At 42.7% G+C, this 20,592-nt stretch overlaps 1 protein-coding gene across 1 annotated transcript in view; it reads right to left on the bottom strand.

Moving 5' to 3' along the window:
* Positions 1-20,592, bottom strand: part of LOC146784281 (pulmonary surfactant-associated protein B-like) — a 79,123-nt gene that overhangs the window by 16,121 nt on the left and 42,410 nt on the right. Inside the window, exon 5 of the mRNA XM_085635304.1 lies at positions 2,183-2,328. Coding sequence (XP_085491430.1) covers positions 2,183-2,328 — 146 coding nt within the window. The remainder of the gene's footprint in view (positions 1-2,182; positions 2,329-20,592) is intronic.

The raw sequence follows: 20,592 nt of genomic DNA, 5'->3' as shown, positions 1-20,592 counted from the left end.
AGCTGTTACATCTTACTTTGGTTGATGACTGACTTCCAAGTTTATGGGCTTTATCAGTTTGGGGACTTGGCTCTCTCCTGACCTCAGAGCAATGCTCTGGGGCCGTAGGCGGAAACCACATGCGGTATGGCACCAGCAATGTTATTCCCCATTCTGGGTTCAGCAATTTGTGAAGGACGATAACTGGAGTTGGTTTGTCGTCTGGAATTGATAATTCTCCTAGTTTAGTTACTGGCCATCTCAGAACGAGGCACCCTATGCGCTTCCACCTAAGTGATTTTACAGAGTTATTTTTTACCCCAGATTCCAATAGATAAAACACCATAAAAACATAGGTGTTTGGATCTAAGAGGGAAATATGACAGCACCAGCCTGTATTCTAACAAGGATCTAAGTATCTAAGATATATATGCACACTGGTCCCCATGGACTGACTCTAAATGAATGAATGCTCTATCAGATATGTACTTCTTTCTTCAAGAATTGTACTACCGGGTGTATGTCGTGTTACTTGATTGAGACGACTGTTGTCTAGGGACATGTTTTTCCTATTAAATGCTGTACATATGACTTTTTTGGGTGCTGCATATCATTTAGAGAATCCATTCTAGCTGAGTTTATCAAAGATGTGCACTATATTACAAATTCTAAGAAACATATTGAAAAACAACCTTTGACAAAGGCAAAATGTCTGATTTTGGCCTTGGCTGTCAGCCTAATGGCTTAGTCAGTGCTAGTTTTGTTTTGTCATGGTCTTTACAAAACTTTATTGTTGGATACACTGCTGGGCACTTGTCAATCTAAACCAAAATAAAAACATTGGTTAACAGCAAAAATACTTTTGGTCTCAAAAAGAACTTATTGCCGTAGCAGGCACTGGCATTTATGGGAACTACTTTGTGTTGGTTTGGAAGTGCTCTTTGTAAAAAGGCAGAATTCTGTCACTCACACTATTAGACAATAGATCCAGTGGGCTGACCCACTGCCCCATGCTGTACTGGGCAGAAGGAAACTGTGAATGACACACCAGCAAACCAATCTATGAAGAAGGCTGTTTGAAAGTCCCTATAAGTAAGTATATTATACATATAATATTGGTAAAATCCAAAAGTCGCAGCTAGCACGAGACCTAAAGAATTTCCTTGGCCAGTGTATCAGCTATGCTCATTAGAAAGTTTTAATGCATCATATGACATATAAATGGCTTCATGAAAATAAACAGAAAGCAGTTCCGTTGAATATTGCCTGTGGTGTACATCAGCGTGCAGCTTGTGATGACAGTGGCTTTCAAAAGTATATGGTTGTTGCATGCCAAAATCAAACAGTGCTTGTTTTGTGCCTATGAAAAAAATTGTAGCATGCTTTGTTATTTGCTTACTGTGCCATTATTGTCAATATAAGAATTACATATTTTAAAATATTGTCTGATCATTTGATACCTTAGTAAGGCCAAACAAAAGCACTTCTACAGGACACACTGTGTACCTCTGACGTGTTTCCCTACATCTAACCACCGTTTGAAGTTTTGGTCGCCATCTTGAAATATTCCCACCTTGACAAATAATGGTGACAGGAGTACTTTTTCATGCCTCTGAGACCATTTCCTTTGTGATACTGCATTTCATTCACAAGCAGCACAGAGTAGGCAACACGTCAGAATCTTTAATTGACCCCCCATCTTTAAATCAGACCGCATGAAAAATAGACAACGTCACTATAACAAATTGTGAATGACCATATAAAATATCAGAAAACAACCCAGTTATACAGCTGTGCCAGTGGTTAATTTGTTTGAAAAAAAAACAAAGTGCTGGGGGCTTTCGTCAGGTGGCAGCTTGCACCAGCCCATTTCTCCTGTTAGCGGCGCCATAAACAGAACCAACTACTAACCATGAAAGTTGGGAGGATTTGTGGCATAATGGCCCGAGCTGCTGACTTGGTGTTGGCTCAACATCCTGTGATTCTGGGAAAATTACTTACTCCTCCCTACTTACCATAAATGTGTCCTTAACTGCTCATGAAAAGCACCAGTGCGATGATTAAGTGCTGGTGCTGAGTACCGGATACCAGTGGCTCAAATTAAGCACTGGTCTGTGCAAAACATTTAAGTCAGCCTCTGTGCCAAAGGAAAAAATAACGAAGCAGAACTTTTCAAGGTGAGAATTATTTTGTGAACACTTACCTCTGCAGGGACGTTCTGCCAGAGACCCATGCAGTAATCTTCTTTCATGCATAGTGAGGCCGTCTCTTCACTCTGGCACCAGTATTCGGAGCCTTGCAGGCACAGCTTTGGGTCCCCCTGATAGGACAGTTCCACATCAGTTTCCTCTGCACCAAACCAGAAAGGAACACGCATAAGCGATCCACAAATGAGGACGCAGAAATAAACAGCATTATTATCAGACAAATTAATTTAATATTTATTTAACAAAGCAAGACCTGGATCAGAAATGTTTGTCTAGCAGCAATAACGATATATAGATTGGTGAGGTGGGATGGTTAGCATAGTTTTAAGACTAAGGGCCTGATTTAGAGTTCGCCGGATGGGACATTCCATCAGAAGTCTGACGGATATCCCGTCCGCCGAATTACACATGAATTATATACAATGACACTGGTAATTCGGCAGATGGGATATCTGTCACGTTTGTGATGAAGAACCCATCCACCGATCCCCAAGTCAGGTCCTAAGTCTCAAGGTACGGAATGCTTACAGCATTATTATATATAATATGAATATAGTTGGCAAAGATAAACATAAGTAAGCTAATACATTTCACCAACTAATTGAACATAACTGTATTAAAATATGCTTATAGATACATAGATAGATAGATAGATAGATAGATAGATAGATAGATAGATAGATAGATAGATAGATAGATAGATAGATAGATGTACATACATACTGTTTCTCTCAATCTTTTCCAAAGAAAGACCTGCACTCCAGAAGTGGTTCAGCAAATTCATCATTTTATTCAGGTCAAGGGGTACACACATTGAAGCATTTCAGCTAAACTAGCCTTGTTCACAATGAGTGACACCATTTTCCAGTGGTGTATATCCAGCTTTATTGCAACATCAACCATAAAAAAAGGGGCTCATGGCTGAAAACATTGAACGGAAATAATATATTTCTTCTTTGCCCTATTGGGTGGGATTGAGAGCTAAAGAAGAAATTTGGAGGCGCACCATTTAAATGCATGATGTAGAAGTTCAATGTACAATGAGATATTTTGAGCTATTGTAATTTATAAAGCTTTACATTATTTTTGTTCAATGTTTTGAGACATGAGCCACTTTTTAAAAAAATGGTCAGTATGATGTGTACGGAGCATGATTTGAATTAATTGGCCCAGTGATATAGGAGTTAGTGGGAGCACTTGAATCCAAGTTACCCTTATGTGTGATTCTGGCCTGGGAGGATTACCCTGCAAATGAGTGAGTGATCATAAATTTGACAACCTCAAGACAATTATGATTGACTTTATAAATAAAATTTAGAAAGGTATATATTGGAGGATGAATTATCTTTATATTTATCAGAGCAGGAAGCATGTCTTTTATGTCTATGAAATTAAATGAAAAAGAGATTTATAAAACGCAAACCAATTACCGGAAGGTGTCAAGGCGCTAGTCTCAACAGATCAAACGAAAGTCACAAGATCTTGGCTAAAGTTGGTTAAGCAGCCAAGTCTTTAGTACCTTCCTGAAAGCCAACAGGTGATTGTCGTCTTTGAACCTTTGGGGAAGAGAATTCCAGAGTTTAGTTGTCCCAACCAACAAACGTCTACCACCCCAAGCACGTTTCTTGTACCTGGGGATCACCAGATTATGAGATTGAGCTGAACGTAGCTGATGTGTAGGGACAGACAAGGTGATGGATGTTGCACTAAAGTTGTATATACACCAAGGAAAAATGGCGTCACTTATTGTGACCAAGGCTAGTTGCGTCCGAAACACATCAATGTTTGTACTTTGGCCTGAATAAAGGAATTTGTCTCTATGGGAAATTTCAAGAGTCTCAGGATATTTGGTGGCATTGGTGCAGTCTCGCAATTCACCAAGCACCAATTGTGTTTTGGAGCCCACAGACAACTGCCATTCACCTTTGGCTATATATGTACGCACATATATATATATATATTCAATATTCTAAATTAATGTGCAAACTTAAAGAGGCTGACAATATCATCATTAATAATGCAGACAAAGGTGGAAATATAGTATTATGGCCGAGACAAATGTATATGCAGGAAGCGGAACGCCACCTTACTGATACTGCAGGTTATAAAAAGGTTACACAACAAGTCTTGAAAAACACAAAAGAACTGTTCTTTGGACACTTAGCACAATGGAAATGTGAAGGTTTGCTCAGCAAGAACAAGTACAACTTTTTGAAAAATGACCATCCAATCACTCCTGTTGTTTACCTAATCCCGAAGGTTCACAAAAATGTAACCCCGTGCCAGGCCGCCCGATTATTTCCGCCCAGAAAGGTTTGCTCGAAGCTACTTCTAAATATGTAGATTACTATTTGCAAGACTTCGTAGAGAACTTACCTTCTTTAGTTAAAGATACTGGGCATTTTCTCACTAAACTAAGGAAGGTAACCTGGAAGAATGAATATCTACTGATTGTGATGGACATTTGTTCTTTATATGCAAGCATCAGACACAGCGATGGACTGAGAGCTGTTAAATAATATCTAGACTGTAGAAACATCCAATGTCATCAACACAATGCAATGATACTGCAAATAATTGAACTGTGTTTACTAAACAACTTTTTCCTATTTAATAAGGAAGTGTATCACCAGTTGCGTGGGGTGGCCATGGGGGCATGTTTCTCTCCCAGCTACACATGCTTGCATGTCGGCTGGTGAGAGGAGCATGTCCTCAGGCATACCCATAAACAGCTGTATGATGCACACGTTATTAAATGGTGGCACTTCATTGACGACATCTGTGTAATTTGGCATGGAACTATGGAATCAGCTGAGAGCTTTGTCAATAACATCAATGATAATAATTTAAATTTACAGTTCACAGCACAAATCAGCAGTCATAGTGTTCAGTTCCTAGACGTTGAGATCTATATCAATGATGATGGAATACAGACCAACTTGCACAGGAAGGTCACAGCTGGAAATTCCACATTACACGCCCTCAGCGCCCACCCCAGACACCTCATCAGGAGTATACCCTACGGAGAATTTTTAAGGATAAAAAGAATCTGTAGTACTGAAACTGATCTTAGACAATGCCAAGCTGACGCGGTACAAAGATTTTTGAAAAGAGGTTACAACAACAAAGATTTAGATACTGCGCTACTAAAGGCTAACAGTAACGGGGTTTTATCTGCAACAATCAGTGAATCCAATTCAGTCACCACTCAACCTACAAACTCAGCCAGTACTAACACTATGAGACTTATAACCACTTATAGTGACCAAGAAACACAAGTAAGAAAGATTATACAAAACAATTGGCATATCGTAAAAACAGATTTGACTCTCTCTCTTATATTGCCAGATTTGCCCTCCATTACCTTCAGAAGGGCACCCTCTATGAGGGACACTTTAGTTAGAACTAGCCCTGAGGTTACTGCTCCACCTACCACTTGGCTGTCCAATAGAACAAGTTTTATAAATGCAATACCTGTCGAGCCTGTAAATTTGGGGTTAACAGACAGGAATACACAGATGCATTTGACCCAACACCCATAAAAATCAAGGGTATGTACACATGTCGTACCGATTTTGCGGTTTATGTATTAGAATGTACCTGTCACCTCAAATATGTGGGAAGCACGAAGTTGCAGGTATTTAACCGCATCCTGCAACACTTGCGTGCTATTGTCAACACAGACCCCAACTACCCTGTTGCTCGGCATTTCAACCTCGTGCACAACAACAATCTGAAAGATTTAAATTATTTTGTTATTGATGCAGTTCCGAGGTCATCCAGAGGAGGCAATAGGGAAAAGAGGCTTCGCCAATTGGAAACACAATACATTCTCACACTTGACACCAAGATGCCAAATGGGCTAAACACGGGGGAGGACACGCACAATTTTTTATAAATGTTAGGTTAATCTACATTTCTGTGTATGGCCCCTGAGTTCTGGTTGAATATGTATCTATTAATGTAATGGTGACAACAGCGGAGTATTTTTTACCTATGGTGTTCTTTTATCCGATTAGTGTGACCTTGTTATTAACCCCCGTTTTTATCTGGTTTTACCTGATCATTCTGGTCTTACTTGGTTTTATGGGGCTTTTTACTTGGTTTTAGTCAGTTTTATGGGAACTCCACATGTATTATCCCTGTTTTATCACACAGTGTTGGCGTTGTCATATTGTACTGTATCTGCTTATTTGCACAAACCTCAGTTAAGGCTCTGTTACTACACCACACATTGGCACTAACAGTCTTGTCTATATCTCAAAACATCCGGTTTATGAAAACACTCTTGGCACTACTATTCATGCTCCATGTTGTACATATTGTTTTCCCCACTAGATACATACCATCATACCAACTATGTATAATTACACATTTGGGACTTTTTCTGCTGTAACCTGCATTGATTCAAAATTTTAGCTATGATGATTTTAAATAGCTACATTTTAATGTGTGACGAGATGCACTTTAATTAGCACTTGCACTTTAATTTTAGTATCCACACCTTCCTACGGCAGCTTTGCAGTCTAAACAGGATTCTGGAATAGCAGGGATTTAATGAATTTTTTATGAACTGTTATTACATTTTCTTTCAAGAGTCTTTAGCCACTTGGCATTATATTATGGAGTCAAACTGCATTCATTACTTTAGTCATCCCACAGAAACAATGTATATTTTTTTGTATGTAATTTTAGAAATTACGAATTCTAATACTGATGTGGCTGCTAGAAGTATGTTGTTTAGTTTGACTGCTGCAGGGGGAGTGGTTTAGCTTATAGCACGTCACTATTTAAGAGGTAGAACTACGAAGGCACGTCATGTGATCAAGACCGGGGCAACCCGGTCGAAACGCGTCATGCAGTGGAACTTTTTTGCACAATAAAGCACAGATTTCAAAATTAAGCTACAAGTGGTCCGTACCTGATCTTCCGACTGAGTGGAGAGGAATCTTGATCAGGATCTTGCATGCATATATATATATATATATATATATATATATATATATATATATATATATATATATATATATATATATTCACTTAAAAAACCAAAGGTTTCACACATGTTATAGTTAGCTGGGCATTTCACTCGTGAAAAACCAATGAAATTCCCCCGTTATAGTTAGGTCAGATAACTATAACTCGCGCGACCGCCACTCTATCACAAGGATGATGTCATCGGTGATGTCATGAGTAATGCCACTGACCATGTCATGAGTGATGTAATATGTGACGTCATGAGCACTGGATTGCGGGCGCGCGAGTTATAGTTATCTGACCTAACTATAACGGGGGAATTTCATTGGTTTTTCACGAGTGAAATGCCCAGCTAACTATAACATGTGTGAAACCTATGGTTTTTTAAGTGAATTTGCAAGGTTTTTTAAATGCTAATTCCTAACTATAACGTGTGTGAAACCTATGTTTTTTTCAGTGAATTTGTACGGTTTTTTAAATGCTGATTTATTTATTTATTTATTTAAAGTTTTTTCACTGTGCGCGTACCGTGCGCGCGCTGTGGGCGCGTGGTGCGCTTCGCGCACCGCGCGCCCACGTTACGTAGTTCGCGGAATTTTTCCGTTTCTACCGTGCGCGTACGCTACGCGCATTCGGCGATTTTTCTTAAAAAACATTAAAATACATTTTTGCCCTTGGGGGTCCTTCTGAGACCCCTTGACCAAGGCTAGGGGGTCAGGAACTGTCCAGCCTTCCCCCTTTTCACTTTATCCACCTTTGTTTTTCACCCCCTCAGACTGCGAGAGACAAAATGGCGGCCGACACTTCCTGGTTTCGACCGATTAGAATGTTTACTAAGATCTAACAACCAATCAGAATCGCGCTCGCGCACGGCAGCGTGCGCGTACGGTAAGCTTACGGTACGCGCTCGGAGCGCGCCCATAGATATATATATTGATTTAAATGCTATTTTCTCAGAAAATACTGAACAGATTTACACCAGACCTGCAAAAGGCACATCCCTGACCTGAGGACTACCTCTCTGCCAAATTTCAAGTAATTCTGTTCAGCCGTTCGGGCTGCAGCTTGGACTAAAGGTCCTATGGAAAAATGCATGGGGAAAACGCGTTTTGGGACCCCCCTTTTACTCTGCCCCCGCTTGACGAATCCCCCCGAGACTTTCAGTGAAGGAGCGGAGCGGAGCGCCCCACCTATTTTGAAAATTTCGCGAGGATTCGGCAATCGGCGCCAAAGTTATTCAAAATAGAATGTTGCGGATTTCCTATGGAAACACGGTCCTAACTATAACTATCTATATATATATTAGAGAGAGAGAGAGTGCATAATGGATACATGTGCAATGTGGTAATATGGATCAATCTTGCCATAGAGGGGTTCTGATGGCATGATAATAACCCACAAGGTAAAAGGACTACTTGTTTGTAAATATCACCATAAACCCTACATGGGAATATAGGACCTTAGTATACATGGTACCTGTTATATATTCATTAACCGTTTTTTTAGGGGGTGGTTAGATTTAAAAAGCAATTTTTTTCAAAGTACAGCTAACAACGATCACTTATTGGGATTAGAATATTCAGGCTTTGTTTACTTTTATTGAATTAATTTCTAATCAATCAGTGGATGTAGGTGATTCTGTGGCTGCAGCTTTTTACTGTATAATTATGAATTCAGTATGTTTGCCACTTAATTAGCCACATTTGGAGAGTTCACCAAAATTGTTCATCTATCTCAAATGGGTAAAATAATACTCACAGAAAATGTACCACATAATTTTCATGTTTTGCTCCATAATTTTGCTAAACCTGCTGTAAAGTTTGGTCCTCCATACAGTATAATCCTACTATCTCTGGCAATGTTAAAGCTCTTCAGAGTGGTCTTGGATCCATATTTCACAGACAATAGATAAATATTTACCATAATTTTCAGATCCCTGTGAAATATGGGTTCAAATACCATATGCAGATGAGTAGAGTGTAAAATGCTGTTCATTACCATTGTTGAGTGTGGGGAGGAGCCAGTCTTTGTGAGAGGTGAAAACTCTACACATCTACATCCATGGTTTATTCCTTGAAATTATTTAATGTGTGCCAATTCTATCAATCTACATTTTAAAATCATTCATTATTAATTTATAAAATTTTAAACAGTAAAAAAATAAACATTTCATTTAAAAGTTGCAATAACTTATTAATTTTAGCCCTATTTCCTATGGTATTAAATTTCAAGTCCCTGGCTCAATTAGTTTCTATGGGAGTGTGTTGCAGCACCTGTGAGCAGCCATGTGTGATGCTAGACCTAACTCAATGCTAGGCTTCAGCATATTTGCACCGTGTTTTAAGGCTGTAGTAACTTTAGAAGTGTAGTTTGTGAATTGCAAAGACCTTACTCTTTTATGGCTGTGTGTTTTTCTTTACATCTCCCTCACTAAACTTTGATTCATGCTTCCCTAAAGTCCTATATTTTGAGTAATTATTTCCCATTTTTCTATCACTCCCCCTGGTCACGCACGCATTTACACGTAAATTAAAACCTTACGTGTGCGGAGATCTTCGCCGCCTTGAAGGAGATCTCTGCATATGTTACTAGCATTTTGAAGTACGTGAGTAGTACTACTTCACATACTTCAAAATGCAGTTTGTGAATATCACCTTAGTAGTATCTCTCCCTAAAGCCTATTGATGTGTCTTTTTGGGCATTCAGCATTTCACCCCTGGGTTATGCCCTTTCACAGAGCAGCACATTGATCCATTCAAACACAGCAGTTCTGGAATTATAAAATTAATTTAACCAAAAACCTATAAGAATTATAAGAGCAAAAGGTAAACATAGTAGCTGCATTGGCACAGCTTCTCATCCGATGTTCAGACCAAATATTCGACCTTGCAGACTCCCACTTCGAGAATTGGCACCAGGTAGATTGTGCATATATGTGCAAACTTAGGTGGCGATCACGATCCGGTAAAAAAATTCCCCGTACGACTCGTATCCGGTCTTTTTACCGTACGAATCGTACAAGTGCCGTACAAACTTCAATTACGATTCGCATGGGAAAAGGACCATACGAATCGCATTGGGAAGAATTCCCCACACGTCCTCGGGTCGGAAAATGTGTCCGACACGTCCCCGGACGATTTACCGTACAAATGTGAAAAGTGAAGTCCGACCGAGGAATCACGATCCATCCCGTGCGTCTGATGTTACAACCGTATGGAAAAAACACTGTCCGCACCGAACACCCATAGCAACCATGGAGACATGTGCCCGCATACGCGCCCAACACCCCCCCAGCCTCCGTACGTTCAAGTCGTACCCCCACCCGTGTATGTACACCCCTGTACGTGTCGAACCCCCGTGTATGTACACCCCTGTACGTGTCGAACCCCCCGTGTATGTACACCCCTGTACGTGTCGAACCCCCTGTGTATGTACACCCCTGTACGTGTCATACTCCCCGTGTATGTACACCCCTGTACGTGTCGAACCCCCCGTGTATGTACACCCCTGTACGTGTCGAACCCCCCGTGTATGTACACCCCTGTACGTGTCGAACCCCCCCGTGTATGTACACCCCTGTACGTGTCGTACTCCCCGTGTATGTACACCCCTGTACGTTCGAGTCGTACCCCCACCCGTGTATGTACACCCCTGTACGTGTCGAACCCCCGTGTATGTACACCCCTGTACGTGTCGAACCCCCCGTGTATGTACACCCCTGTACGTGTCGAACCCCCGTGTATGTACACCCCTGTACGTGTCGTACTCCCCGTGTATGTACACCCCTGTACGTTCGAGTCGTACCCCCACCCGTGTATATACGGTGCGTACCCCCAGCGCGTAGGGAGTGTACATACACGGGGAGTACGACACGTACAGGGGTGTACATACACGGGGGGGTTCGACATGTACAGGGGTGTACATACACGGGTGGGGGTACGACTCGAACGTACAGGGGTGTACATACACGGGGGTTCGGCGCGTACTCACGGGGGCTGGGAGGGGTACCGCGCGTACTCACGGGGGCTGGGGGGTACGACTCGAACGTACGGGGGCTGGGGGGGTACGACTCGAACGTACGGGGGCTGGGGGGGTACGACTCGAACGTACGGGGGCTGGGGGGGTACGACTCAAACGTACGGGGGCTGGGGGGTACGACTCGAACGTACGGGGGCTGGGGGGGGGTACGGCGCGTACTGCGCCACCTACTCTGGTCGTTTCGCGCCGTACTTCGCTTTTCCGGCACTTTTTGGGTGTCGTAAAAATATTGCCGTCCTGACTGCTGTCGGTCCGAATCGTACTTCCTGGGTCGTGAAACGCTGCCTGACAGCGTCCTGACGTCACGTCGCAGCATTCCCGGATCACATTCGTATGTATATTTTCGTCGGTCGGTGTTTTTTACGGTTCGTACGGAAATGGTGTTTCCGTGCGAATCGTAATTCCATGTTTGTAAAGTTTTTACAGGATCGTAATATATATATATATATATCCAAGAAAGAAGTGACTAAAACAGATAGATTCACCAAAGAACAAAAATATATTTCCACTACAACGTTTCAGCTTCCGCCTTCCTCAGGTAGTACAAGATGGTTTGCTCTGTGGCTGCACATTTAAAACTGGTGCACAACAATAACCTCAATGACCTTGTGGATCATTCAGTATCAGATTTGAAGATTTTCCCCGTGGAACATGTTTCAAAGGAAGAACTACTGGACTACAGGGAAAACTTCTGGATGTACCGTTTAAAATCACTGCATCCAGATGGACTGAACATTACTGACAACACAACCTGATTACTGCATATCTCAAGAGCTCTCAGGACTGCATTGATTCCACATTCCAAAGGGAACCTTCACTCATGATGCTTTTTGAAAATTCAGCTGTCATCTGTGCAGCCACAGAGCAAACCATCTTGTACTACCTGAGGAAGGCGGAAGCTGAAACGTTGTAGTGGAAATATATTTTTGTTCTTTGGTGAATCTATCTGTTTGAGTCACTTCTTTCTTGGATATATATATATATATATATATATATATATATTGTACAATCCAATTCAAGCGGTACTGAAGAGGCGCTGACACCGTGGGAGATTCATCAAGAAAAGTATTTATTCTTCACACCAAAGCCAAACGCGTTTCGACGGATTTGCCGCCTTGGTCACTGAACACAGGTAAAACATTTTTACAGTGCTTATATACACCTTTGGCTTGTTAACCTATGGCGGTTATTCATGAACATAGAAAGAGTCACTTATTCTCTAACGAGTAAATCAAACAAGTGTATATACAAAATAATAATGATTGCATGAACGTTCAACTTTACATTTGTCAAACATATACTATGGACATTATAAACATGCGCTTAAATGTAATTACATTAACTCGCTAACCAAGCGATAAAACCCAAGTGGGTAGTGACTTCCTGTGACTCCAAAATGAGACTACATGCCGCCTAAAGGAAAAACAAGCTACTATTCATCTTGGCTTGTGCCAAAGGTTTAAACCTGTGTTGTAGAAGAGTGAGCAAAAAACACAAAAAGAAGTCTTTAAAAATAAACAGATATACACACAGTATGGTATAGCCTCAATGCTGTATGTACTGTGTTGCATTAATTTAACTCTAATGTTGCAGATGTACACTTAGGGCTTCATCCGCGTTAAGTCCATTCGGAATCTTGCTATTCAGTAGTAGAATATATTTGGATTCGAGTTTACGCAGAGATAATAATCTGTTTCCTCCCCGAATGTTTTTAGGAACACTATCTATCACAAAATATGTGAGATCCTCACTTCTACCACTATGTGTAGTGTTTATATGGCGTGCCACTGGGTAGGATGGATCATCAGTATTTATTGCACGTAGGTGTTGCAGAATTCGTACGTGTACCTGATGGATGGTGCTACCCACGTACAATTTATTACAGGTACACTTGAGAACATACACTGCAAATTCTGTTTTGCAAGTGAAATTGCTGCGGATTTCGAAGGGAGTATGTTTAAAAGGCAAACTTAGGCTGCGGGTATTAACCCCAAACTTGCACGCCTTGCATTTCGCACATTTGTAAAATCCATTTCTTGCTTTGAGCCAATCTGTTTTGGTGTCTAGCCTAGGTGAGTTGCAAACTAGCTCCTGCCTCATTGATTTTGCTCGTCTGAATGTAATCTGTGGTGGTTTGCTACATATCTCTCCTATTATTGGATCACTTCTTACCGCTTGCCAATGTTTCATCAGTATTCTGCGTATGTTTGTGTGATAGATGTTATAGCCAGTGATAAGTCTAGGTGGTGTGCTAGCTGGAGGATCACCTGGTGGAATGGAAGCAGCTATGTCTCTCTTAAGTAGTTTCGATCTTTCCACTGTGGCACATTTGTTTTCTGCTTTGTAGAGGATCTCTGGTTTGTATCCCCTGTTGTTTAGCCTATCAAAGAGTTCTTCTTTAGCTTGATTGAAACTGTTCAAAGAACTGCAGTTTCTTTTCATCCGCAGACACTCCCCATAGGGAATACTTTCAATTAATTTGCTGGGATGGAAACTGCTGGCATGTAGGATAGAATTCCCTGAGGTGCTCTTTCTATAAGATCTTGTTTCTATATTGCCTTCTTGTATGAACAGTTCTAAATCTAAAAAATGAATTGACTCTTTGCTGGCAGTACAAGTAAATTTTAAATTTAACTGATTGTTGTTGAGATCTTCAGAAAACTTTAAGGCAGTTTGTTCTGTGCCTTCCCACAGGATAAAGATGTCATCTATATACCTAGTGTACAATTTCACATTCTCCTGCATTTGTAATGGGTACCCGACCATGAGTACCCTCTCCTCCCACCAGCCCATATGCAAATTAGCATAGCTGGGGGCGAAGCAAGTACCCATGGCCGTACCTTGAGTTTGTTGATAGTGTAGCCTGTCATACAAAAAAACGTTATTGTTTAGACACCATTTCGCCATGTCTAATATCATGGCTGTGTGTTGGTACAACTCTAATGGCCTTTTGTTAAGGAAAAATTTCATAGCATTCAGACCGTCATTGTGTCTAATACTTGTATACAGACTCTGTACATCAAGTGTCAAGAATATACAATTATCATTCCACTGCTGGTTTTCTATTTTTGTTAAAAAGTCCCCAGTATCTCCAATGTAGGAAGGTAAGTTACGAACGAAAGGTTGGAGAAAATAATCAATATATCTGCTAGTATTCTCGAAGAGACTCCCTATGGCCGAAATAATAGGTCTTCCTGGGGGACACATATATATATATATTCAAAAGAAGATGCCCGCAGTTGAGGTGCCACACACAAGCATGTTATCAACCTTTCTTTATTGGTAAGTTGCAGGGAAAACCGGCTTTGTCTCCATAGCGAAAGTTCACCAAACATGTTTCGGGCTATCTCGCCCTTGATCTCTGGCATCCGAAAGAGACTCAGCTGCAAAAGTCTTACGCCGCACTTGCAGCGATTAAATACTGTCCCGCCCAGTGGGAGTGCCTCACAGCTGCATTATGGTTACTATAGTTCGGTGCAGCAAAGTCTCACCATCATTCAAAACTATAGTAGTTTGCATGTAGAAAACAAGACTGGGTCCCTGCATATATCTCTCACCAACATGGTTCACGCTGTTCCTTGGGCGCTTTAAAATTCACTGCGTCCTGGAGCTGCTCTTCCGCAGCGGGGCACCTGATCAAAAGAAGATGCCCGCAGTTGAGGTGCCACACACAAGCATGTTATCAACCTTTCTTTATTGGTAAGTTGCAGGGCAAACCGGCTTTGTCTCCACAGCGAAAGTTCACCAAACATGTTTCGGGCTATCTCACCCTTGATCTCTGGCATCCGAAAGAGACTCAGCTGCAAAAGTCTTACGCCGCACTTGCAGCGATTAAGTACTGTCCCGCCCAGTGGGCGTGCCTCACAGCTGCATTATGGTTACTATAGTTCGTGCAGCAAAGTCTCACCATCATTCAAAACTATAGTAGTTTGCATGTAGAAAACAAGACTGGGTCCCTGCATATCTCTCTCACCAACATGGTTCACGCTGTTCCTTGGGCGCTTTAAAATTCACTGCGTCCTGGAGCTGCTCTTCCGCAGCGGGGCACCTCGCGACCCGGACGGAGCCGCTACAATATTCAAAAGAAGATGCCCGCAGTTGAGGTGCCACACACAAGCATGTTATCAACCTTTCTTTATTGGTAAGTTGCAGGGCAAACCGGCTTTGTCTCCACAGCGAAAGTTCACCAAACATGTTTCGGGCTATCTCGCCCTTGATCTCTGGCATCCGAAAGAGACTCAGCTGCAAAAGTCTTACGCCGCACTTGCAGCGATTAAATACTGTCCCGCCCAGTGGGCGTGCCTCACTGCTGCATTATGGTTACTATAGTTCGGTGCAGCAAAGTCTCACCATCATTCAAAACTATAGTAGTTTGCATGTAGAAAACAAGACTGGGTCCCTGCATATATCTCTCACCAACATGGTTCACGCTGTTCCTTGGGCGCTGTAAAATTCACTGCGTCCTGGAGCTGCTCTTCCGCAGCGAGGCACCTCGCAACCCGGACGGAGCCACTACAATATTCAAAAGAAGATGCCCGCAGTTGAGGTGCCACACACAAGCATGTTATCAACCTTTCTTTATTGGTAAGTTGCAGGGCAAACCGGCTTTGTCTCCACAGCGAAAGTTCACCAAACATGTTTCGGGCTATCTCGCCCTTGATCTCTGGCATCCGAAAGAGACTCATCTGCAAAAGTCTTACGCCGCACTTGCAGCGATTAAATACTGTCCCGCCCAGTGGGCGTGCCTCACAGCTGCATTATGGTTACTATAGTTCGGTGCAGCAAAGTCTCACCATCATTCAAAACTATAGTAGTTTGCATGTAGAAAACAAGACTGGGTCTTTTTCTACATGCAAACTACTATAGTTTTTAAACCTATGGTTTTTTCAGTGAATTTGTACGGTTTTTTAAATGCTAATTTAGTTATGGTTTTTCACCGTGCGCGCACGGTGCGCGCACCCCCGCGATTTAAATTTTTTTTTATTTTTTTTTAAATGTTCTGCCTTCAGGGACCCCCTGACAAAGGCTAGGGGGTCAGGAACTCTCTACCCTGCCCCCTTTTCACGTTCACCACCTTCCTTTTTCACTCTCGCACTGAAAACAAACAAAATGGCGGCCGACACTTCCTGATTTCGATCAATTCGAATGTTGACTGACATCTAACAACCAATCAGAATTTCGCTCGCGCACGGCACCGTGCGCGCACGGTGCGCGTGTATAGATATTTATATGCGTTTAAATGCTATTTTCTCAGGAAATACTGAACAGATTGACACCAGACCTGAAAATGGCACTTCCCTGACCTGAGGACTACCTCTCTGCCAAATTTCAAGTAATTCTGTTCAGCCGTTCGGGCTGTACCTTCAACTAAAGGTACAATGGAAAAATGCATGGGGAAAACGCGTTTTGGGACCCCCCTTTTTTCTTGGCCCCCGCTTGACGAATCACCCCGAGACTTTCAGGGTAGGAGCTGAGCGGAGCGCTTCATTAGTTTTGAAAATTTCGCGAAGATTCGTCAACCGGCGCCAAAGTTATTCAAAATAGAATTTTGAGATTTCCTATGGAAACACGGTCCTAACTATAACTATCTACTGGCGACCGCCAGTAGATAATATATTACCTACTGGCGTTCGCCAGTAGGTAGTTATAGTTAGGACCTATTTTCCATAGGAAATCCGCAACATTCTATTCCCAGTCACTTTGGCGACGGTTGACGAATCTTCGCAAAATTTTCAAAACTTTCGGCCAGCTCCGGTCTGCTCCTATCCTGAAAGTCTCGGGGTGATTCGTCAAGGAGGGGCTGAGAAAAAAGGGGGTCCCAAAACGTGTTTTCCCCATGCAATTTTCCATAGGAACCTTTAGTCGCAGCTACAGCCCGAACTGCTGAACGGAATTACACCAAATTTGGCAAAAAGGTAGCCCTTGGTTCAGAGTCGAGCCTTTTGGTTAAATCGTATAAATCCATTCAGTAGTTCCTGAGAAAATCAAAAGTAAAATCACATATATATCTGGGCGGAGCCTAACCACACATCTCATCGTGAGATCTGATTGGCTGTCAGCACTTCATCCAAGAAGCGTTGGCAGCCATCTTGGGACAAATATACATGATAGCACCTCATTAAAAAGCATTGCAGATAATAGAAGGTTTTAAGACTTTAGTTACATTATAAATCATTTGTTGATGGTACCATACTCATTTTAGGAATTGTGGTGTGCTCTAAGGTGATTTTACCATGTGAAAAAGCCTTCTGCTGGGATATCATGAATCATGTTTGAGAGAAAACTATTTTCTCATGCTTTTCCCACAGAGGTTTGGAAGGTGATCTATAAGCTAAACTGAGAGCATATTTTCTGTAAATTCACATTATCTTTCTCAGTCATGTGAGAATGAAGTCTGACATTCTCAGTAAAACATGTACATCCAACAAGGGCAGAGACTGTCAGTTGATTCCTTTGTGCTCTACTGCACCTTCCAGAGTGTTCTAAAGAACACCTACAGCGCTAACAGTCCTACTTGACACATCTGAATGCCTTCTTGATGGAATCAAAGTAAAAAACTGAAAGTATTTCCTACTGAGGAGACTGTAGTAAATGAGGAAATTAGGAAACTTCATAACAAATTAGTCTCCCAAGATGGCCACCAGAGACAAAAGAGCCCAAATGTAGCACAAATATCACCCAGATGTAGCCCAAGCATAGCCCAATGACAGAATGTCCCAGAGTGTTCTTAAGAACAACTAGAGCGCTTACTGTCTTACTTATGACAAAAGTATGGCACTCCTTGATGTAGCCCATATGTAGCCCAATGACAGAAGTGTGCAAAACACTTTTTAGTTTTTGTGTTTTTGCAGTTTTATATAGTGCAGACTTGTCAGGTATTAGAGTGCTTTACATGAGCATTGGTTACATCACACAAGAACAAATTCATTTTGGTTGTAGACATGGGGAGATTAAGTGATTTGGCCAGAATCACAGAATGTCGAGCTGAAGCAGAAACTCCAACCTGGTTCCCCAGTTGCAAAGTCTGCAGCTCTGGAAGTAACACCACATCCTCTCCCCTAAGTGCAACATTTAATCAAGTGGTCAACTGGATAAAAAAACATAAAGATAACAAATAATTTAAAAGTGCTTTGTCGCTATTTGAAAACTCAGAAAATATGTCCTCATTTTAGTTTTTTAGAGCACTAACCATAATTTTGATGCAAATAAGACCCTCTCATATATGTAATTTCTAAAGGAAATGCTCTAGGTATTACAGTTTTGATTACATCAAGATGACGTCAGGCGTTCCACACTTTTGTAATAAATATAGAAAGTTAGCAATCTAGTTGTTCATGAGGATACTGTTGAGAGGCAGAGGCCAGGGGCACGGACTCTGAAAATTGAAGGCAGGTAGGAGGGTGCAGAGGCAACAATTTGACCACACTGGGCAGGCAGGAAGGGCAGTGGCAGCACAACAGACTATGGAGGGCAGTGGAAAGGGGGGCAGGGGCAGCAAACCAACAATACAGGACTGGCAAGAGAGATTGTGGCAATATAATAGACCATTGTGGGCAGAAGGAAGAGGCAGTGGTAGTACAACCATACATGCCAACAGACCCGATGCAGCCAGGAAACGTCCAATGTTTTTAAGCTCAAATGGGCTTTATTTGATCTATCTCCTGTTTACAATCTCCTCTTTTTCAATGTAACTCAAAGCGGAAAATCAATACCCCAGTTATTTTTCAAAATCTCCCTCTTACCAAGTTCAAAATGTTAGCAAGTATGGTACATTGGATCATGGAAGGCAGGAGGAATTGGTGTAGGGACATGGACTCGGATAACAGAGGACAGGAGGGACATGGAGAGGTACACCAAACTGACCCTACAGGGCAGGAATCAGGGTTTGCAGCAGCACAATACACCACACAGGGCATGCGGGACGGGAGTGCAGCACAAAAATCCATAGAAAGCAATAGGGAGGGGACAGGACCATGCACATGGACAACAGAGAACAGAGGGGAAAGAGGCAATGGTAGCTAGCTGACCATAATGGATAGACAGGAGAGAAAGCTGCAGCATTACAGACCATAAAGTGCTGGAGGGACGGATCAGGGGCATTACAATGGAACAGACAAGACAGGAGGGAGGTAATAGGGGTCTGCACATGGAAACAGAGGGCTGGGGGCAAGGGGGCAAGGCAGGAGCAGCAAGATGACCATGGAGGTCAGGCAGGATGGGCACTAGAAGCAAGACACACCATGGAGAGCAATAGTGAGACTATGATGGCATACACACAGACTATGGAGGGAAGGTGGGAGGGGGTCAGGGGCAGCTAGCTGACCACACAGGGAAGGTGGGAGGGGCCGTGGCAGCACAGAAGACCATGCATGGCAAGAGGGAGGGTTAGTGGCAGCACAATGGCTATGATGGGCAAGAAGGAGGGTGCAGGGGCATGCACAAAGGACCATGGAGGATAGAAGGGAGGGTCAGGACCTGGGCACAGACAAGAGAGTTAAGGGGAAGGGGCCTCACAACAGACCACGCGGGGCAGGCAGGAGAAGCAGTTGCAGCACAACAGACCAGGGAGGGCAGAAGGGTGTGGCAGTAAAATGGACCATGAAGGACAGGAGGAAGTGGATAGGGGCATGGAATGTGGACAGGCAGGGTGGAGGTGGCAGGGACAGGTTACAGTCATCTGACAATGCTAGGCAGGTGGGAGGGGAGTGGCAGCTCAACAGAACACTCAGAGTAGATAGAAGTGGCAGGTCCATGGAACATGGTGGGCAAAAGGATGGAGCAGGGGCATGCACAAAGACATTGGAGGGCAAGGGGAAGGAGAATAGGGGCAGCAAGCTAAGCACAGAGGCTAAGCAGGAGGTCAATGATGGGGCATAGAATTGGGCAACGGAGGGCAGGAGAAGTGGACTGGTACATCATGCTAAATGGAGGGCAGTGGCAGCACATCAGACCATGCATGGCAGGAGGGAGGAGGCTAGTCCATTGATTCAGACAACAGAGGATAGGGAGGAGGTGGATAGGGCAGCAAGCTAACTGTTCAGAGAAGGTGGGAAGGCCAGTGGCAGAACAACGGCCACACAGGGCTGTAATAAGGGAGCAGGGACATGGACTTGAACAATGGATGGCTAGGAGGAGGGAAGGCAGGAGCAGCAAGCTTGGGTGGGGGCAGCACTATGCCAGGCCCTGCTTCCAACCCCCCACCATCCATTGTGATATGCATCTTAACGTTAAAAAAAAATAGCAATTTGCTGAAAAAAACAAAGATTACAGGGACGGTATAGTTAGACTCAGATTTCACTCATACACAACCAGTGAAATTCAGCAGTTATAGTTACCTGAGCTAACTATAACTTATACCCCCGCAATGTACTGCTAATGACCTCAGACATTA

Source organism: Triturus cristatus, chromosome 11, assembly GCF_964204655.1.
Source record: "Triturus cristatus chromosome 11, aTriCri1.1, whole genome shotgun sequence".
Taxonomy (NCBI): domain Eukaryota; kingdom Metazoa; phylum Chordata; class Amphibia; order Caudata; family Salamandridae; genus Triturus; species Triturus cristatus.
This window is presented reverse-complemented; position numbering and strand designations above follow the sequence as displayed.